Genomic DNA, 21,817 nt, shown 5'->3' with positions numbered 1-21,817 from the left:
CCTCCCCATTACTTTTAGGGTATGTTCACTCCACTTGTTGGCTTTCTGCTTTAATTTCAGATTCTAATGAATTCTTCCACTTGGGTGGACCTTGGAACTGAGGCTCTGGCTGCTTCTCAGCACAGCCCTCCTACCTCACACACATGCACACATACATGCACACACATGTGCACACACACGTGAATGGGGTAATCCAAAGAATCTAAATGCCATTCATGAAACCTAGAGTGTTCATTCTAAACTCATCTTCAATTCTACTTTCTCCCACCCAATCAACCCTTCATGTGGCTGCTCCAGGACAATTACATTTTGATTATTACATTTTAATTAAACGTGACTATTACATTTTGATTAAACACACAGTTCTATTCGGGTTCACTGAGAGTATCAGCTTGGAATGGCCTCCAGATGAAGACCTACTGGCTGACCTCATCGGACATAAGTGTCCTCCTTGTCTTTATGGCACCCTGTGCGAGACTCTTGCACAGTAATTAAAATAAAACATTAAAAATTTGTGCTCAGATGTGTAGTTTGAAAGGCTGTGGCAATAGAACAAAAGGGATAGGGAAGATGTCGAGACACTAACAAAGCAGTCCCAGTGATTTGTGACTATGCGAAGAGATGGGTGAGGACAGCAGAAAAACATAAGTGTCTCTTCGGGTTTCTGATTATGGGTGATCAGAAAAAGATAAGATGTTTGACATAAAGAGCAGATGAGGAAACAGAGAAGCAGAGACTGTTTCTGATTCTAGTTTAGTATCTGGTTTATCAGGTCTTATTGTACGAATAATGAAAAAATAAAAGTTTTTAACAGAAATTTTTTTAATCTTGCAGATTCCAAACAAAGTTAAAAAGAGCAAGTTATCTGAAGTTCTTGGATAAAGTATTCTGAAAACAGCATGCTGAAGGATTTGCACGTAACCAGTAGCCAAGTGAAAGACTGTGTATCTATCTATCATAAACTTCTGGGCTTCTTTTTGCATAATAAATGTTGATAAATTTAAAAGATAACAGATTATATCGTAGCTTGAGAACATATATTTCAATGAGCCCAGGGGAAATTTCAGTGATAGATTATAATCACGCAAAGTCAAGTAAATCAAATAAAATTATCTTATTCTTCAGTACTAAGAATTTAATTTTTCACTGTAACACAACTCAGAGTATGCACATTTGAAAAAAACAGCTCCTTTTAATTCTTTAGGGCTGCAACATCATAAATTAAATACATCATTATGATTGAATAAAAAATATAAATAATTATATTTTATTTTAGTTCCTTCAGCACCTCAAGTACTTTGTGATGCGGGAATTTATATCGGTAGGATCCAAATTCCTAGCCAATAGGATTTTGAATATATGTTTGCTGGTTTTAGGCAAAATGAAATTGAATAATAGTGTTTTACAAATGATGAGATCTAAATGGCCCAGAAGAGTTAGCTAAATAATGTCATCAATTAAAATAGCTTTCTAAAGACCAGTTGTTGCTTTTGTTGTACTTGCCATTCTGATCTTCAAAGCGCTAAAAACGCTTTTTGGAAAAGAGATTTCCCTCTTATGTTTTTTAAGTCTTTTGAGTTCCCTTATAAATTAGTAAAGGTTACTCCTTTACAACTTTGTTGAGTGAAAATCTTCTGGGTTTTTCTTCATGACTGGATATGTCCAGGGGCATATTTTAAAAATGTAACAGTTGCCCACAGAGAGCAACTGGAAGCCTCAAATGTTTCCTGACATGGATTTTTAAATCTCCTAAGATTGTGCAATGCTACAGAACACACTGGAGAACTAAATCTCTCTGGAGGGGCAATTACTTCAGCTCTTCTCAAAGCTTGGGGTATCAAATATGGTCAATAACTCAGTAGCATTTGCCTTTGGCTGCTGAATTCATAGATTCAGCAAAAAAAAAAAAAAATGGATTCAAATTGATGCTGAATTTCCAAAGGTACTACGATTTGTACAGTCATGATTAACGGTACCATTATCGTTCTCCTCTCCTCTCCCTCTCTCTCTCTCTTTCCCTCTCATTCATTTTGAGATCAGCATCTATATATCTTTTATATTCCTGTTTTCTAGAACATACTTCAATACGGCAGGCACTTGGTAAATGTTTGTTTAATTAAATTGGATATAACTTGGGGAACACATTGTAAAATTTTAAACTCGCTTTTCCATTTTATCATTTTGCCAGTCTCCTTTCACACATCCAATGAGAAATACATAAGCCCTAAATGTATCTCTCCCAAAGCACTGAAATAACTCAACTATAGGATTCAGTCTTCTGTCATAAGGAAGGCAAATGTATTTAATCTTTACTATGTAAGCCAAATGGGTGGAGTGGAAGTAGATATTTGATTGGAGGGCAGGAAAACATTATAGTGCTCTGTGTTGCGGAAGAATCATCCGTGAAACCTTCAATTCAGGATAAATTCTTATTCTTGCCAAAAGCAAAATATTTCATTAAAATGCAACAACATATAATGCTAGAAAGCATTTTGTATTGGCCTTATTTCAGAAAGATTTTACTCAATACGTTACCATGGCATATTCCTCAAATATTGCACTGTACAAATCACACACAATCTCAAAACAGTTTTTAAATATGATTCTTTGTAGAAAAGTCAGGAAGAGAATTTTTAAAATGAACACACTTAAAATTTCTTATTCAAAAGAAAAGCAGCCACATACTAAAAGCATCGTATATTTTTTGGAAGATATAAGTACATTTACTATAAACAATAAAAACCAAAAGCCACCAACTTGAATTGGCCACTCCTTGCTCTCATGTGTCACTACTTTCTGTCAGCCACCATGTGCTGTCAGTCCTACATGCTCATGTGGAACAAGTCTGTTTTTGTCTGTTCTTTACTAGCATTGTCACTGTCTCTATTTTTCTGTAGCTCTTATTATTTTTACAGGAGTTAATTCACCAGCTTAATATCTAGTCCCTGTGGTCCCAAGTTAGACCCCATTCTCTTTGCTTTCTTTTTTTTTTATTATCATTCCCATCCTTCACCCTCCTGAGAGTTTTAAGTTTATAAAAAGCAAATCTAATCTATATCACACACATATGCATGCATAACATTTATGATATTAAAGTGACCCCTCAAGATTCTGGATAAGTCCTTAGCTTTACCTACAGGACTCCTCATGACCTGGCCGCTTCTAATCATTTTTAGTCCTTCTGCACTACTTACGGTGCATTCAAATGCTTTGTGCTTTTGTGGACCTTGCTCTGATGGGCCTATTTCCTCCTTCTTTTCTCATCTGGCTGTCCTATTCATCCTTCAGTAAATACCTTTCACTGACTCCCACTGCTCACACCTGATGTTCCTCCTATAACCACTTCAGATACTTTGTATGCCTCTCTCTCGTCGCACTTACCACACTGTGCTGTTTTTCTGCAAGACCAGGAAGTGGCAAAGCTGAGTGTTAAGCCCAGGGTGAGCTATAAGAGTACAGCCTCTGAGCACATTGCCTGTAATAACACTGGCCCCTCATAAGCACCTTTCTTAAAAAAATACACTTTGTTTTAAAGAAAAAGCAAAACCTTCAGCATAAAATGTCGTCACCAAAGCATTGTGTGTCTGAGTCAAAACTTCTATTCTCAATTGCGAGCAAGAATTTAATGATTAAAACCACTATAACATTTCAAAACAACTGACGCTGAAGACATGTGTAATGATAGGTACCACACTGTGGAGGCTACTAAATATTTGCTGAGTGAATAAATGAATGAAATGAGCAGAGTAAGGTGAAACTCCAAGAAGCCTCAGAAATTACTACTGTTCAGAACACTTTAATAGACCGAATGAACAACAGCCCAACAGAGAGAGGAGTAAGCGTATGAAACCAAAACCATCCAGGTAACATAAAAAATATTTTACTAAGAATTTTTAATATACTTAGTTTCTTTCTTTCTTAGAGATAATTCACTGAATCGTTAGTGTCAACTGAAAAACAACCAGAGTCCCAAAGCATACTATTAGTACATTTAGTGTGAAACATATTTTGCCAGTGTAACTCTTGAGGATAAATTTTTTAACTATCACTTCATAGGTAGGTGAAAAATACAAAAACCCATCTGATGTCAACTCTAGTGATGATACTGGTTATTTATTGATTTTTAAGAGAAATGAGAGGAAACACACAGGTTACCAAATAAGTCAGAATGGTATTAGATCAGGAAACCGTATCAAAATACAGTATGGATTACAGTCTGCCTTTTATTAGAGTTACTCTTCATCTTCTCCATTTGCTTGTGGGTCCCTGAATAGCAAGGATTATGACACATTTATCATCTTACCCACCACCCTGACTAGAAGGAGAAACTCATAGGTAGCTGTTTAAGAAGTTGAATGGGTGGAGGGATTTTTACTCACTCTCTGATAATTTATTTTCTGTACATCATACTGGGAGTCCACTTAGAAATAAGGAGTTCCCTGAAATGGCAAACAGATAGACAGACAGGGACTTCTGTTTGCATCTCTTGCTTTGAGAAGAATAGATGGCTTAGGAAATGACTGTAGAACATAAAGAGAAAGGTTAACTACAATCTCGTTCAAACCACACCACTAAAAATGTTACATCCAGTCACGGGCATCAATTATATCCCTTAATTGAAAAAAAAAGCGGTTTATTCTAAAAGATGCAATTATTTGTAACTCTAAGATCAGCCATTTGCTTGTACTATTTCACCTGATATTTGGCCTAGCATATGAAATGTGATTAAATTCTTTTATTTTCAACAATATCCAGTCAGTTCTAAGCAAACAGATATACAACTATGAAGAGATGCTTTGTAAAGTGTTGTCTTAAGTGCGGAGTCACTCAAATCCACCTAAAAAACATATTATACAAATTAAGAGGAAATTCATTTCAGAACAAATTAATTAATTCCCCCTGAAATCACTTTCCCTTAATATTTTGTTACCTGTGTAAAACACACACAAGTAAAAAGAAGGGTAGATAGGAAGAAAACTAGAAAACAGCTCATAAATATTGTTACAACGAAGAAAATATTATTAAAATGGCTATCACATTGCTTTGTTTGATAGAATAAATACTTAAAGGTGCTTGTGAGCAGTGAAAAAGAAATATTGAGAGCTTTAGGCATAAGTATAAAGGGAGCTGGGCTAGACAGATGTATAGGGGTTAACAGTCAAAGAAAGAGTGAGGCACAAGCCAGGCGTGGTGGCTCACGCCTATAATCATCTCAGCATTTTGGGAGGCCAAGGTGGATGGATCATAAGGTCAGGAGATCGAGACCATCTGGCTAACATGATGAAACCCCATCTCTACTAAAAATACAAAAATTTAGCCAGGTGTGGTGGTACACCTCTGTAGTCCCAGCTACTCAGGAGGCTGACTCTGGAGAATCGCTTGAATCCGGGAGGTAGAGGTTGTAGTGAGCCAAGACTGCACCACTGCACTCCAGCCTGGGCAACAGAGCAAGAATCCATCTCAAAAAAGAAAAAAAAAAAATGAGTGAGGTACAACGTGCCCTGAAAGTCCCTGATGTTTTTCTTTTTTAGAAAGTGGTTGGAATTAGTAAGTAGCAACTATTCAAAGGTGGATTTGATATTACACAGAATCACATTCACTCTCCAGGAGACTGGCTTAACTCTTATTGGTTCTGGATTAGCAATGGAAACAGAGCTCTCATTCAAAATCCTAAATCTAAAGTGTTTTTTCATTTTGACGTTCATTAAATATAGGTTACTTTCCCTGATAAGGAAGAAGTAGAAGTATTGAGAAACACGAGTCTGTTTTCTCAAAATGGCATTTTTTTCTCAAAAAGACAGAAAAAAATATTTTTGAAAGGAAGACAGAAAACTCTATGATGCTAGAAGGAAATCAAAATTAGTACCGAGGGAGGAATGATATAGCAGTTAGGAGGTCCTACTCCTAAATAGTAAATCATGCCTCTGGAGAAGACCCTAGGCTGATGGTTACAAATGAAAACCTACATTCTCAGCAGCCCATCAGAGGCCACAGGCACCGAGCTCCAGAGACGAACACATGTAGGGAAGATTGGTGATGCTGCTGAGGGCTGGAGAGACAGCTGTGTCTATAACTGACAAGACCAATTGATGAGTGAAGGGGTTTCCTGGAGGGTGACAGATACACTTCTGAGATCTGTCATACGTGACAGGCTCTACCCACCGCCGCAGATTCATGTTTGAACAAATGATACTGCTTGAAGAGACACAGAATTATCTTTGTGTGCCATAAATTCTTGAGCAGGAAGGGGAGGGGTGCAAGGAGACAGTGGTAACCTGAAGTTTCTCCTTCCAAAAGAAATGTGAACTTTTGCAAGACAAAGTGGGATGACATTGAACAGTTCATGACATTGACATTTGCAAATGGCTAAGATACTGTTACATTAGAGAATTGCAAGAATCTTAAGGGAGCCATATACTACTACAAGCAGATACTGATAGACTATGAGAATTCAAAAAATAAGTCAATGGACAACCAATGGGTTCAAAATAGAGGAATGTTTAAATAACAGTATATCCACTTGATGGGTTACGGTGAATCCTTTGAAAAGATAAATCCAAAGGCTACTTAGCCACAAGAGAAATGCACTGGAGAGGACGAGGAAACATGCGTATGAGAAAACACTAGGCATGAACAGATGCTGTGCTAAGATTGACTGAAATAATGTATGGCAAGCATCTGTCCCAGTTCCCAAGACGTGGAGGGCATTCTACAAATTTAAAATTAGATGATAAATTTTAAACTGACTTTTAAAAACTTAGAACGATTATTGTTTGTTTCATTTATGTTTTATTTGTTTGCTTTTGACTAAGCATAGAATGTATCACGGGAAGAAGAAGGGGGAGTTGTGTGCACTGAGATTTACTGATTAGGAAGTGGGAAAGTGCCAGATAAAACAAACTGAACAATCAACTTTTGAGGAGGGGATATGAGAAACACACAGAGCAAAATCACAGCACGACTGGAGCTGGGTAATATACAGAAGAAAGTACTTTGGAACGGGATCAAATAATACTTGTGATAATGGCTATGGAAATGCTGAGAGATCAGAAACTCTTGAGTAGTAGAGGCAGCTGGAGAACACCAGGTGCAGATAAAAGCAAAGAGAAAAAGAAAGGATAGGCAGTGGTGGCTGATGGACAAGCATGCCACGCCAGTGATCTCAGTAATGCATTTAACCAGGATTCAAATGCAGGATGACTCCACTCAGCTGTTAAGTTTTAATCTGTAAAAGCAATGTATCTACTGTTGAACTTTCATAAATTGCTCCCCAATACTGAAAAAAGGCATGTGATTTAGACAGTTACAACAGTGAGAGCACCTGTTATGGATTGATTCATGTTCCCCCTCCACAATTAATATGTCAAATCCCTAATCCCCAGTGTGACTTTATTTAGAGAGAGGGCCATAATTGGAGGCAATTATGTTTAAATGAGGTTGTAAGGGTGAGGTCCTAATCCAATAAGAATGGCATCCTTAAAGAAGAGGAACAGACATGAGAGATCTCTCTGTCTCTCTCCCATGTGCACAAAGGAAAGTCCATATGAGACACAGAAAGAAGGTAACCATCTGTAAACCAGGAGGAGACACCTCACCAAAAACCAACATGGATGGCATTTTGATGGACTTCCAGTCTCCCAGAACTGTGACAAAATAAATGTATATTGTTCAAGTCACTCATTCTGTGGTATTTAGTTATGGCAGCCATAGATGACTAATATAGCACCAAAGGGAGTGTGTCTCTGAACATGGAGAAGCAGTGAGGCTTTTATGCAGGAAAAAAAGAAACAGAACTGGTAGAATGCCTTAGTCAGGCAGTGCGGCAATCTTGCCAAAAGGAGTTGGCTTTTCCTTGTGATTCAGGCTGTTTCAACCACTTACCCTGTTCTTGAAATTGTTGACTCAAACAAGGAATTTAGAGGAAGTGGATAGGTCTTTGGGTACCAAGAAGCAAGCAGGATAGTGTATACTCAGAGGAGAAAATGTTAGTTAACTAGATGAGAGAGTGCCTGCCACTTCACTCTGACTAATCAAAAGGGGCTTATTGTTAAGATAAAAGTGATATATTCTTGGAAAAAAAGAGGAAATAATGAGCATATGTGGGTTCTTAGAATTTACTATCATGCCAGAGCAAGAACCTTGAGAAGAGCATACGTGGTTTTGATACTCAGGGGAGGTGATTTCACAAATCCAGAGAGAAGATGGACACATTCCATTTCAAAGAACAATGGATTTTGGAGTCATTGAACTTGGGTCTAAGTCTCAGCTTTATTCTTTCTTAGTCAGTAGCTTTAGAAGCATCTTCTAAGTTTGTTTCCTAGTTTGTAAAATAGTCATAATAACACTTGTCTCATAGGCCTGTATGAGAATAAAATATGAAAGGGCTCACTTCACCATCTTGGAATCCACAGAGCCCATTGCAAAAGGAATATTTGTCATTATTAATAACATATGTCAACATGCATGAAAAATTATGAACTATAAACTTCTGGCAATAAAAATCACAAATATGTACCATGAAGAGGAAGAAACGTGAGTGGAATCTAAAAACAAGTGATGGGTTTTACCAGAAAATAATAAAAGGAACATATTTGCAATTAAGATAGGAAAATAAGGACAGGCGTGGTGGCTCATGCCTGTAATCCCAGCACTTTGGGAGGAAGAGGCAGGTGGATCACTAGAGTCCAGGAGTTCGAGATCAGCCTGGCCAACACGGTAAAACCTCGTTTCTACTAAAAATACAAAAATCAGCCAGGCATGTCGGTAGGTGCCTGTAATCACTACATGGGAGGCTGAGGCAAGGAGAATTGCTTGAACCCAGGAGACGGAGGTTGTAATGAGCTAAGATTGTGCCACTGCACTCCAGCCTGGACAACAGAGTGAGATTCCATCTCAAAAAAAAGGAAAAAAAAAAGAGGAAAATAAACATCTGGAATTCATTAGTTCTGGTTAAAAAAAAAAAAAAAGCTAAAGGCAATGAAAAGAAACATCTTACATATGCTTGTAAGCACAGGAGGCTGTGGCACACTCTTTTGAAAAAGTTAATAATGAAAATAAAAAATAAAGAATTTCATTTTTCTTCTACCTTATGTGAATGACAAATCTTTCAAGAGAAAATGGAAAATAAAAAAACAATACAGAAGAGTTGAAGTCCAAACTGGATGGAGTTGAAAACTTCTTCTCATAACGGGGAGAGTACTTTGCAGTGCTACTTTCAAATTGCAAGCAATGATCAGCCAGGTGCTACAGAAATCAGCAGACATGAGAAAGGAATGGAAACGACAGATGCTGCTCCAACTTTATTTTATACTCATGATATATTTTTTGTTTGCCTGTCCATTGAGAGCCCTCAATCCAAAATAATTTGATATAGTGGCCTATCAAGTTACATTTGCTATAAATAAAAAAAAAGGCAAAAGGGAAAGGAAAAGAGAGATAGTAAGAGATAATAATAGGTTTACCAGGAGAATATGCACCATAATGGTTTGCCTGCCCATTGAGAATCCTCAATCCAAAATAATTTGATGTAGTGGCCTATCAAATTATATTTGCTATAAATGAAAAAGGTGAGGAGGAAAGGAAAATAAATATAGTGAGAAATGATAAGAATAGATTGACCAGGAGAATAGCCACCATAATAGATTTTGACAGGCTAGAATAAGTACTCAACCTAATGAAATGAAATGGAATAGAGATCAATATAAATATAAAGAGATCAATATAAATAGAGATCAATATAAAGTCAAAGTTTTAAAATAATTGCAAAAATGAACGGGATCCTAAATAAAAAGGACTTATTTAATTACCAAAATAACGCACAGTTTTCTAATTTGTCTAGCCTGATTCTGTTCATCTTCTCTGTTTTTGGTGTTTCAGCTGGAAAAAAAATACAATACAAATTATCATCTATCAACCTATCCTTTTCCCATCTATGAATATCCTTTTTATTCCAGGCACTGTGCTAGATGTTGCAGATATCAAAGTGATTAACACAATACTTTTGTCTGTCAAAACTTTCAGTTTTGTAAAGGAAATTTTTTAAAAATCCATTTTGATAGTCTATGATCAGGGCAGAAATAAGCAAACATTTGAAGTCCTATGAAATTTCTGCTAGAGAATGGATTAAGGTTGAGGTGGCGAGACTCCATGGGAAAAGGATATGAGGCTTGCTTTGGGTAGACATTTTCCAAGCAGCTTTAAGTGAAGTATTTGAGGGTAATTCACACAAAGAGGACAATAGATGCAAAGGCCAAGAGATGAAGGGTAGAGGACACTGGGGACACCAGAACTGAGAAAGAAAAAGCAGTGTATAAGTTTGCACTCACGCTTGTATGAATACATACCTTGAGACTGAGTAATTTATGAAGAAAAGAGCTTTAATTGATTCACAGTTCAGCATGGCTAGGGAGGCCTTAGGAAACTTAAAATCATGGCAGAAGGCGAAACAGTCACGTCTTACATGGTGGCAGGTTAGAGAAGAATGAGAGTCAAGTGAAGTGGAAAGCCTCTTATAAAACCATCATATCTTGTGAGAACTCATTCACTATCATAAGAAAAGTATGGGGGCAACTGCCCCCATGTTCAGTTATCTCCACCTGGCCCTGTTCTTGACATGTCGGGATCATTATAATTCAAGGTGAGATTTGGTTGGGGAACACAGAGCAAACTATATCAAGCAGTAGAGGGACAAAAATGGAAAGATCAGCAGATACAGAGTAGGAAGACATTTGTTTGCTGTGCTCATGAGTCTGAACTTAATGTTACATGTGCCTAACAATGAAATATAGCTGCAAGGCAAAACTTGCTTTTTCTCAAAATCTATACCTTTGGTGAAATGTAACAGAACATTATATCAGGCTTACCTAAAACTACAATAATATGTGTAGTAGGTAAAATATTGTATGATATGAAATGGAGTGAACCGGGGTCACAGGGAGCAGTGAGGAAGGAAGAGGGAACAGCTGCCTCACGAGCCGTCTCAGCCAAATCAACCCTGGCCATCACTAACGTGACAGATGTCGCAGCCAGATCATCCTCATATCCAGGAAAATGAAAGAGGAAAATGATCACAGGAGGCTCGATTTTGCTAACTCAGAAAAACAGAGAACTTCCTGGCATCTTCTCTAGAGAATGTTTCAGTGATTAATGGAACTACCTGCATATTTTCATGCTAATCTGGTTCATGTTACAATTATACATAAATATAAAGAAACCATTCCATAGGCAAGCACATAGAGAGGCTTCCAAGAAACGAATGTGGTCATTTACAAAGAGAACAGGTTTAAAAAATGAATCCAGCTCAGTTTTATGTGTTAAGCATAGCAAATTACGGTGATCACAATTTTATTTTTGGTAGCTAAAATTCTATATATTTTTATCAGCCTACTTTTTCCATTCCTCCAGTATATATTTGACTATGAAATGTTTTGTTTTTATCATGTTTCACTTTGTGATAAAGGATGCTACTAGTTTAAGAAACTAAATGTTATGATAGTGTTTGCTCTTTGCTTTCTTAAATGTACCTAGTACTTTTCCAAAATTATTTCTATTTTTGTATATTTGTTTTAGAAAAGGTTACACATCTTATGATACTTAAGAGGTAGTGTTATGAAGCTGTATGTGCACATGAAGTTTTTTTTTTTAACACGATTGTGAGACACTTGCCATGCTAAAGTACAATGGTTCAAATAAGCACAGAAATCATACACACTATGGAACAAAAGGGCCTAATTGAGCAGCTTTATAACCTTGCACAGAATTCCCTCATCACCAATTTAGTTAGAATTGCTTTTATTTTAGCAATGTTCTTTTAATTAAGTCCTAAACATCTAAAACATGGCAAATGTAAATATGTGCTATAAATCCTTAATTATGAGGATCACTAAGCATTCTTGCAGCTTTCTGCCTTGGAGATAAATTCTTTTTGTTTAAAATCAGTCAAAATTGAGAACTAAAAGTGAATGATGTGAAAAAATGTTAAACTTTGTTTATAATGCCCTTTTCTTGCCACCCATATCACTTTACTGCATTGTCTTTGAGAGTTAAATTATGCTTCAATTTATCCAGTGGTGTTTAAGCCAAAATCTTTCCCATCATATTCTCCTTCATTGTTAGGTTCAGAAAGACTAGCACCCAGTGTAGGACGAGAAGTTGAATTAACTATTGGGGATCCTGAGGTCTTTACACCATGTCCTAGAAAATAAAGATCTTTGGGATCACTAAAGGGTAATATCACTTCTCTGAGTGAATTTAAACTAGATCCAAGAAGACCTCTTGTTAATTTTTAATCCCACATACTGGTTTAAAAGCATACTGGAGACTACTCTGGTACAGATAGCAAATAAGAAACAATTGTATTCTACATCCCACCACTATTTAATTCAAAATGTGCCACCTAGGAGCAAGGCTTTCTATTTCCCCTACCAATATGGTCTGTTTTCCAATTCCCACCCATAGTCATCTTCACACACACAGACATACACACACACACACACACACACAGAGAGAGAGAGAGAATTCTATCTCAGCAACTCATTTCCCTTAAAGACTGCTTTCACTCTAGTTCCTTTTGTGTCCTTAGTCACCTGCTGACCTGCATATTTTAAAATACAAATACATAGCATCTTTGAAAACTGAACTCAAGTCTTAAAGATATAAATATATATGTACTCTTTTAGAGCAAAGCTATTAGTCCAGAAATTTAACTTTTCTCAATTTTTCCAAGAAATCCCTCTATTGGGCCTGGTATAGCAAAGGCAATTGGTTTACATTGATGGGAAAATGTTGGGATCTCTGTTGTGAACCAAGGGAATCAAATGTCTGTTCAAGGTCATCCAGCAACTATCAACTCTAAGGCTTACAACCAATTGCTAGGAGAGTTTATCCATGTCCTTATTCAAAGGACATTTTAAAAAATACTTCAGTAGGCTATAACTGCAGAGTAAGTCAATTAATGAAATTACAGGTTATAATTTTTCTAAAAAGTATACAATAAATGTAATTTAGGAAGGCAGGTGAATTTATATATGAACATGCTGCTTTTAAAGTAATATCAACCTATGAACCTATTTATAAGTATCATAATTGCCAGCGGGAAAAAAATGGTTACAGAAACAAATATGTCTTTTACGATTTAGAAGCCCATAATATCTTATTCTAGAGCACTGCCAAGTAATGAGAGGTACTTAATAAAAAAAGTAATTAGAGCTATAGGCCAACTGATAATATCACACCATTTTTTTTCCTTTGTGATTTAAAAACCTTGGAGATAAATTTTATCATTGCTCTATTAAATACTTATGGCATTAAAAAATTTTATAGTTACTAATTTTGAACTACTTAAAATGTCAAATGTTTTCAGGCTTCACTCACTTTTCCAATTATTACATTGGAATGACTCATTAACTGTAACATAAACAGGCTCAATTTTACCTCCTGTTATGCTATTTTCCCAATTTTATTACTAGAGTACCACCATTCCATGAACCATAATGAAAATTCATTGGAAGTGGGGGGAAAAACTAAGCAAATCCACTTCCTCTTCCAAATACCATGTTCCACGAGCAAACTGAAGCAATAATGATAACTGATAATGGGTTTTGCATGTACATTCTTTATCATTACACAGTTCTGTAGTTTCAAGTACTACGTATATGAAGACCCTGACAAAAGACATTTTGAAAAAACACTTTGTCCTCCAAAAGTCAACTAAGAAACACAAGTATGTTTGCTTGCACAATTATATATCAGATGGGTCTTTACCAATACAGAGCCACCAGCCCCCTAAAATAATCAGAATTTTGGAGAGCCTAAAAATCATAGATTACAAACAAGGAAAGTCAGTTTCAAAAGTCAAATAAATGCATACATATACATACAATCATGTAAATCTAGGTGAAATACACAGACAATTATAGCTTAAGCACTCATGGAAGAAATTTAAATGTTAAACTCTTAGACATCAAAAATTTCCCCCAAAATATAAGAAGACAATTGAACAGTCAATGAACATTTGTGCTATTTAGAAATACAATTTGTTGTAACTTAAAATTATGGGTAAACTATTATTTCTCAAGAGTTTAAACCCTGTTTTTAAAACCCCAAGGCCTTCCAATTCCATTGTTAATCTTAACAGTAAATTATTTCACTTTAGTGTTTTCAGTTAATTACTGGGTCTTCAAAACTCTATAATTTTTGTCTGAAAGCAATTTGGATCATTTCTTTCCCATTCTGAGATTTTTCTTTTTAAAGTGATCAAAATCAATCTGATATTAGCATTTCATGCTACAACTCAAGACCTGTTCTTAAAAATCTGTTAAAGAGTATTCCTAAATATTCCTAACTGAAATACCTATGAAAACAATCATCCACACATTTTATAAGAATTTGTGGCCAGGCACAGTGGCTCATGCCTATAATTCCAGCACTTTGGGAGGCCAAGGCAGGTAGATCATGAGGTCAGGAGTTCGAGACCAGCATGAACAACCTGGTGAAACCCCGTCTCTACTAAAAATACAAAAATTAGCTGGGCGTGGTGGTGTGCACCTGTAATCCCAGCTACTCAGGAGGCTGAGGCAAGAGAATCGCTTGAACCTGGGAGGCAGAAGTTGCAGTGAGCCAAGACTGTGCCACTGCACTCCAGGCTTCATGACAGAGTGAGACTCCATCTCAAAAAAAAAAAAAGAAAAAGAAAAGAAAAGAGAAAATAAGTTGCATACCACCACCATCAACAACATAGGAACATCATAGCAACAATATAGGAAACATCTATTTAAGCACATATTTGTGATGGGTCAACCCTTCCCTATCATACTAGTTAACTTGAAAAATATGATTTCAATAATTATAGATAAATAATAAAGTTGAGGGCAAAATTATTGCATCAATGAAATGAAAAATAACCTATAAACAATAATTTAAACACTATAGCATTGAAGAGATCAAGTCAGAGTCTGCATGATTTAATATTTCAAAAGAAATATTCAACTACCAGTCCAGACATGCACATAGCAATGTTGGATACATTTTTCTTACTCTGTCTGCTGTTTTCACTAGCTAGATCATTCTGTAAACTTTCAGTCAGTGAGAACAAAAAGAAAATATTTTTTAAAGGATAGTGAAGGATTTCTTTTGTTTGTTTAACTTTTATATTAAATTCAGGGGTACAAGTGCAGGTTTGTTATATAGGTAAACTTGTGTCATGGGGGATTCTTGTATAGATTATTTCATCACCCAGGTATTAAGCCTAGTACCCATTAGTTCTTGCTCCTGATCCTCTCTCTCCTCCCACCGTCCATCCTCCAAAAAGCCCCAGAGTGTGTTGTTCCCCTCCACATGTCCAAGTGTTCTCATCATTTAGCTCCCACTTATAAGTGAGAACATGCAGTATTTGGTTTTCTGCTCCCTTATTAGTTTGCTAAGGATAATGGCCTCCAGCACCATCCATGGCACTACAAAGGATGTGATCTCATTCTGTTTTATGACTACGTAGTATTACATGGTGTATATGTACCATATTTTCTTTATCCATTCCATCACTGATGGGCATTTAGGTTGATTCCACGTCTTTGCAATTGTGAAGAGTGCTGTAATGAACATAGATTGTGCATATGTCTTTACAATAGAATGATTTCTTAAACAATCTAGGACTAATTGGCAACCTAAAGGTCATATGATTCATTAGTGAACAATATTAAGGCCTCAGTATTGATTAATCTGAGGTAGAAGAGATTTAAATTCTAAACACAGCATTAAATTGAGAAAAATGGGTATTTGTAGAGCAGAGCTGATATTCCGTTGTTAAAAAAAAATCAAAGCCATATAATGCCAATGTCATTATCCCTAATCGTTGTCTATTTACAGTGGGCGATCACGAATCTCATCACAACCCCTTTGACACTCAGAGTATCACATTATAGTTAAGTTCTTTGAGACTATCTCAGTTTTTTGGGTTTCTTTCTTTTTTTTTTTTTTTTGAAAATTGGTCTTTTGATGAGACTTAGAAATCTACATTTAAAGCCGAACCATCAAAAACAATATTATGAAAAAACAAACTATTTTAACAAGTGGTCATTTGTTTTGAAAAAGATTGCTACAAAGAAATAGTAATGTCAGTGAAAATGAGTTTTTAAATATGATGCTCCATCATATTTTTAACTTAATTTTTTTTAAAAACTGTAGCAAAGAGTGTAGTGTAAATACAATGGAGCCAAAGATCAGTTCGTGGAAATCTAAAGTAAATGCAACTTCAAATATACAAGTCATTTACACAGAAACTTACTATATTGATATGGGTAAGGGAAAAGCACTTGCTTAAATATCATGAGCTCTTAGTGGGAAGTGCTTAAATGAAAATCTATTTTTCAGTTTATTCTGGAAAGTTGGCCAATTTCAGAATTTTTAGAAAGCTGCTACTTTAAAAGTCACAGGAGCAAAAATACTCTTCTATGAAAAACACTTTCCTCGTCTGATCTTGATTCCAAATGTAAGTTTCTGATTAAAGTAGAGTGGAATATTTTATATTCATGAAAATGTAAAATAATAGAATTTTTGTTGAAAATATCTAAGTTGCAATTACCAATATAGTTCATTGAACTTATACTACTTACATACTTCACTGAACATCTTATACTAGCAAGATTACTTGAGATATAACTGTGGGAATTTTACAAATAATTTATACCCACTGAAATATCAAGATTTTTTAACAATAAAGGCTTTAGGAAGAAACGTATAGGGAAGACATTAACTTGAAGACATCCTCTGTCACAGTTCCTGGCAGCAACTGCATTGCATTCAGTACCACAACTCTACAAGTATATATTTATGTGCTAAATAATTAAGACTGAATTTTATCATAGAAGTATAATTTATACACTTTCCATGCCTTATCATTTTACTGTATGTTATTTAAATCAGGGTCAACTAACTTTTTATATAAAGTGCCAGAGAGTAAAGAATGCTATGTAAGCAGTTATATAACAAGAGGGTAAACAATCTCAATGTAATTTAATTGATAAAATTCAAAATATAATCCTAATATTTGAGTAGAAATTTTTGTCATACAGGTTTACTAATAAGTGGAGGACTAAAATTTGAATTTCATGTAATTATTTTTTCCAGGAAGAATTCTTCTTTTAATTTTTTTCAGCTAAAAATGGAAGAACCATTCTTAGCCCATGGATCTTACAAAAACAGGCAGCAGGTCAGATTTAGCCTATGGGCCAGAGTTCACCAACCTGAGTTAAATATTTAAGTATCTTAAAATAGATGTTACACCATTCTATTAATCGATTTTATTTAACAAAAGTCAATTTAATCTTGTTATACTGATTAGCTCCAATACAGAATTGTTTATATATGATATAAATTCCAAAATTAATTTTAGAAGACTATAATCTTTATTGCATAGAGTAAGTAGCAGATATTATGTGAAAGTTATGTTTGATCCCCATCTTGGCCCATGAGTTATGTTATCTCCAGAGGTAGAGACTGCCATTATCAGAGATTGTTGAGATGCATGTAATAAGAAGTGGGGAAAATGAACTGAATAGATAAAAATAAACTACCATTGCTATTAGAACAGTGAGTCAAAGTACGTGCTGATATTTATAAGGGCTAGCCATTTATGCATTGCATCACAGAATTATATTTTATCTGTACTTTACTATTGTATTCCAGTTATTTTTTGCTATATAAATAGATGTTGGGGAGGGGGAGCAAAAGAAAGGAGCTTCTAGAAAGAATTACAAGATTGAGTTTTAACAATGTAAGAATCTGTCCAGCTGTCTCCCAGGGCCCACAAGAGTGATCATCTATTCAGGCAACTTGCCTTCATCTATTCTTCAGTGGTTCTCATAGGGTAGATATTAGATATGGCCTTTATTTCCAACAGAGAAAAGAAAGAACACAGTGAGATGTTAACTTCTAGTTAAGTCACTGGTGAGCATTAATTATTCTCAAGAGCAGGGTTCAGTATACCAGCAGCTAGAGAGCCTCCCTCACATGATCTGCAAGAGTAAAAATAAAAGGAAACTCTTATCAGTCTTACTACTGTACCCCTTCCTTCTTTTCTGGTAAGTTGGCCCCTTCCTCAACCACGTCTTAATGTTCAAAACCTGGATTTACAGGAACAATTGAAAAATAGAGAACTATTTCATTCTTAGTGCATGTCTCTTAGTAGCAAGCAAAGAAACCAAGAATAGCCAGGGCAGCTTCTCAAAGAGTACGCCCTTCTACATCCATCTCTAAACTTTGATGAAAGGGACACTTCAGTATAATTCAAAAAACTCATCTTGATGAGAACAAAGGAAAAAAAGTTATGGCTAGTTCACTGCTTTTGAAATGTCAGACAGGGTACAAGTAGGTAGAGAATACGGTTCATTGAACATATTTCATCTTTAGACACATAAGAACTTAACAGGGCCACCAAAAATATGCAAGCACATGAGTCTAGCAGTTTCTAGATATTTATATACACATATATCTATATAAAAATGAGCACATATACATACATGTGAACATATATGTTTGTCTTTGAACAGAATCCTTCTAATGTAAAATCTCCCTGCTGATTAATTGGATCAATTAACATTCAAATTAAAGTGCACCTAATCCCTGAGCTGTACTGGTTTGGCAGAGTTCTGTCCCATGAAAGCTTTCAAATTGGCAACCTTGGGCTGACTCTGTAGATGACAGACGTGCTCCTGATTCATCAGCTGTAAATAAAGGGGAAAGGTCTTGGTAGTCACTTGAGAGACAGGCCTTTAATTTTATTCATTCATATTCAGTTCGTTCTGATTTTACTATTGGTATTCAAGACTGATTCACTTTTTGTTAATATACTCTTGTCCAGAAGAATTAATGGAGTTATTATAATACTTTAAAAATACATATGCTGCTTGACAGTTGCTCGTCCTTACACTAAATTCCCAATCTTGCTGGAAAACATACATATACTTGTTCTTTCAAAAAAGATGAAACATATGAAGGGCTTTACACCATGGCTTGGTACAAGTAGACCTCACTTCTTCCAAAAAGAAAATGCTTCTTAAATATTGAAAAATGAAATAAAAATTGAGAAATGAAATATTTTCTTTTACACATACTGCTGCAAATCATACTGTCAAAATATTCGGAAGAAATTACTAACTGCTACTTTAATTATAGAAGGTCATTTCATTTCATTTTATTTTTGACACTTGAAGTCAACAGTCTACACCACATGTATGGTAACCAAGAACTCCAACTTTAAATGTTTCTTATAATAAGAAATTGTATAGGTTTTGCAAGTTCATCAGATGTTTAAAAGAGCATTAGATTACTTCCTAAACACACCAAGGCTGAAAGAAGATAGAACCAGCACAGAAATTTTAAGTGTCAGTGAGGGATCCAACCAGAGCCAAGCAGTCATAAATATTAAACTCTCCTCAGATCTTTTTCAGCACCTTTTCTTTTCTAAGAAGACATATTGCAAAAGAAAGCTATTTAATGTTGATGTACATCCTACACTTTTTATTCAGCTTCAAGAAAACAAACAAACATAAACAACCAGCAGCCCAATTAATTAGATTAATATATTATAAACCCAAATACAGGCAGTCTAGTGGAAAGACTGAACTGAGTACAGGCCAGATTTAAGCTCTGCTTTTCGTGAGGGAAGAATGCTTGGGGTGATGTGCTTTACATTGTAAGAGTGACCTCTAGTGCATTTCTTTTTAGTTGAACTTTAGTGGTTGGAAGATGAATTACTTATGCCTTTTCTACACAACTTCCATTTGTATGTGGGCATCTGTCTTGTTGTCTGCATGTATGTCAAAATGTTTGTTAAATGCTACTGTTATGAGATTCCAAGGTTTTGACTAGGTGAAATTATACACATTTTACTGATTCATGAGATTATCACAACATTCAAACTGAAGTTGAATCTGATGTGCAGCACCTGCAGTGAAGTTCCCTTCTTTCAGAGTGATGGATACCCTGTGACATTAAATGAGCTCATTCTGAACGGAAACACGAAATCACGGGAGCCAGGCGCCATGAGCCGACATTTGATTTGTGCCCATGAATTTGTGATGTTTTTCCCACATCAGAGCTCTTTAGTGTAGTCAAGTGATGTGCCACAGCAAACGCCTGATGACTGCTTCTGTTCCCCAAATCTAAACCTGATGATACAGCAGCAACACAAATTCCTGGACAGGCCTCCTAGCCCTTTCTTGAAAAGCAAATGAGTTTTCCTTTAAAATCCAAGAAAAAATAAAAAGTTGTATTTGCCAAACTTGTTTGTCATTCATCAGGAGGGGAAAAATCTCCCATTTAGAAAATTTAAGCCAAAGATAACTTTTAAAACTTTTTCTATCTCTAATAAAGAGTGGACGAAGGGAGTCTGCCAAATTATTCTGGATGATATCTAAACTATAAAGGTTTCAATCTTCCCTGAATGGGTTCTATTTCATCAGAACATTCAATTACAAATTTATGGAGTTAAACATTCAACCATGAAATAATCTTACTTTTGAAAGATTACCTGACGGATTTTCCTTTAAGCAAAATGTAGGAAGAGGCCCCTCTTTCAGGAGAGCGCTAAGTCTCATTCTCATAGCAGTGAGGGCACAGCTTTTAATACTGAGATTTGCCTCTGCCAGTGCTGGTGCTCCTGAAGTCTGCAGTACATTTCAGTTATTAGCCTGCATCATTTTAAAGATGCAGCCAGCTACTGGTCTGTCCAATTGCAAACTTCAGAAATCTAAGCCAATGCAGCATAATGTAAAGTCTGCTGGTTGTTTTCCTGTTAGACATAATTCCAGTAAAATTCAGTAGTTCTTTAAAAAGGAAGAAATGAAGACATTCACAGGCTGTTCCCAGATAAGATGCTAATTTCATGTTTTACTAGAACTTGGGCATTCTCAATGAATATTCAAAGACCACAGGGTAAGATTCTGCAAGTAGACAAAAAGAGAAATGACACTTTGCCTATTTTGACCAGACCAAGAGGAGAGACAAGTGTTAACCGGTCACATTGGTAAGATTTTTAAGTGATGCTTCGTTTACAGCAATATGCTTTGCAGCAATCCCAGCTGCAAATCATCATCATCAAAACACAGAATCAAAGTTTTGCAGAGAGCCCCCCTGCAAGTTTTAAATCATTTGCGGTATACTTACAGGAATTCCCAGCTTCGACTCTGTTCCAATTTTGAGTAGATAACAGAAGTAGCATCTTGAGGACAGCTCCCGTGACAGATCCCATGTTCACATTTATTGGGCTCCCCCAAAAGATCTTGAGAGGCTCTCGGAGCACGAGTCCTGTTCTCAGTCGCTCTCCCAGCTCTGTCTGGGTCTTCAGCCCCTCTAGGTCTCTGTCTCTCTCCCTCCCTTCCTCCTCACCTCCCTCCGTTTTTTCTCCTTCCCTCCTCCCTCTCTTCTCTCGCTCTCCGTCTCTCTCTCTCTCCCTCTCACACACACACCGCCCTGACTCCTCACTGAAAAGCACTCAGCATCTTTCCTAACAAGCATCCACACCGCCGAGGCCACGCCCACTCCTCGCAGCAGCGGTCCCAGAAATTGGCAGCAGTATCCTTCCTTCCAAACACACAACAGCGCTCGGAGCTCCGCCGCTCCCGGAGGTGCGGCCTCCCGCTCGTGGGCCTCCTTGGGGCTCCCTCCCTTCTCCTCTATTTTCCAATAATCCTTAACCCTTTTCTCTCAGCTGGAGGTGTGGGTGGGGGAAGGGACCAGGCGGTGGAGCCTTCTGATTTTCTGGAGATCCTGCATTTGGCAGAGCCAGACAACATACTGAGCTATTCCTGATTATCCGGGAGTG

The 21,817-nt window shown here is 36.4% G+C and overlaps 1 protein-coding gene across 1 annotated transcript in view; it reads right to left on the bottom strand.

The window, feature by feature from the left end:
* Positions 1-21,593, bottom strand: part of CNTNAP4 (contactin associated protein family member 4) — a 283,179-nt gene extending 261,586 nt beyond the window's left edge. Inside the window, exon 1 of the mRNA XM_021672603.2 lies at positions 21,160-21,593. Within this exon, the coding sequence (XP_021528278.2) occupies positions 21,160-21,244 (85 nt within the window). The 5' untranslated portion in view covers positions 21,245-21,593. The remainder of the gene's footprint in view (positions 1-21,159) is intronic.
* Positions 21,594-21,817: the final 224 nt, after the last annotated feature.

The sequence above is a fragment of the Aotus nancymaae genome, unplaced genomic scaffold, assembly GCF_030222135.1.
Source record: "Aotus nancymaae isolate 86718 unplaced genomic scaffold, 86718_ANA_hifiasm-v0.15.2.pri h1tg000030l, whole genome shotgun sequence".
Taxonomy (NCBI): Eukaryota; Metazoa; Chordata; class Mammalia; order Primates; family Aotidae; genus Aotus; species Aotus nancymaae.
The sequence above is the reverse complement of the archived record's forward strand: the minus strand, read 5'-3'. Positions and strand labels throughout refer to the sequence as shown.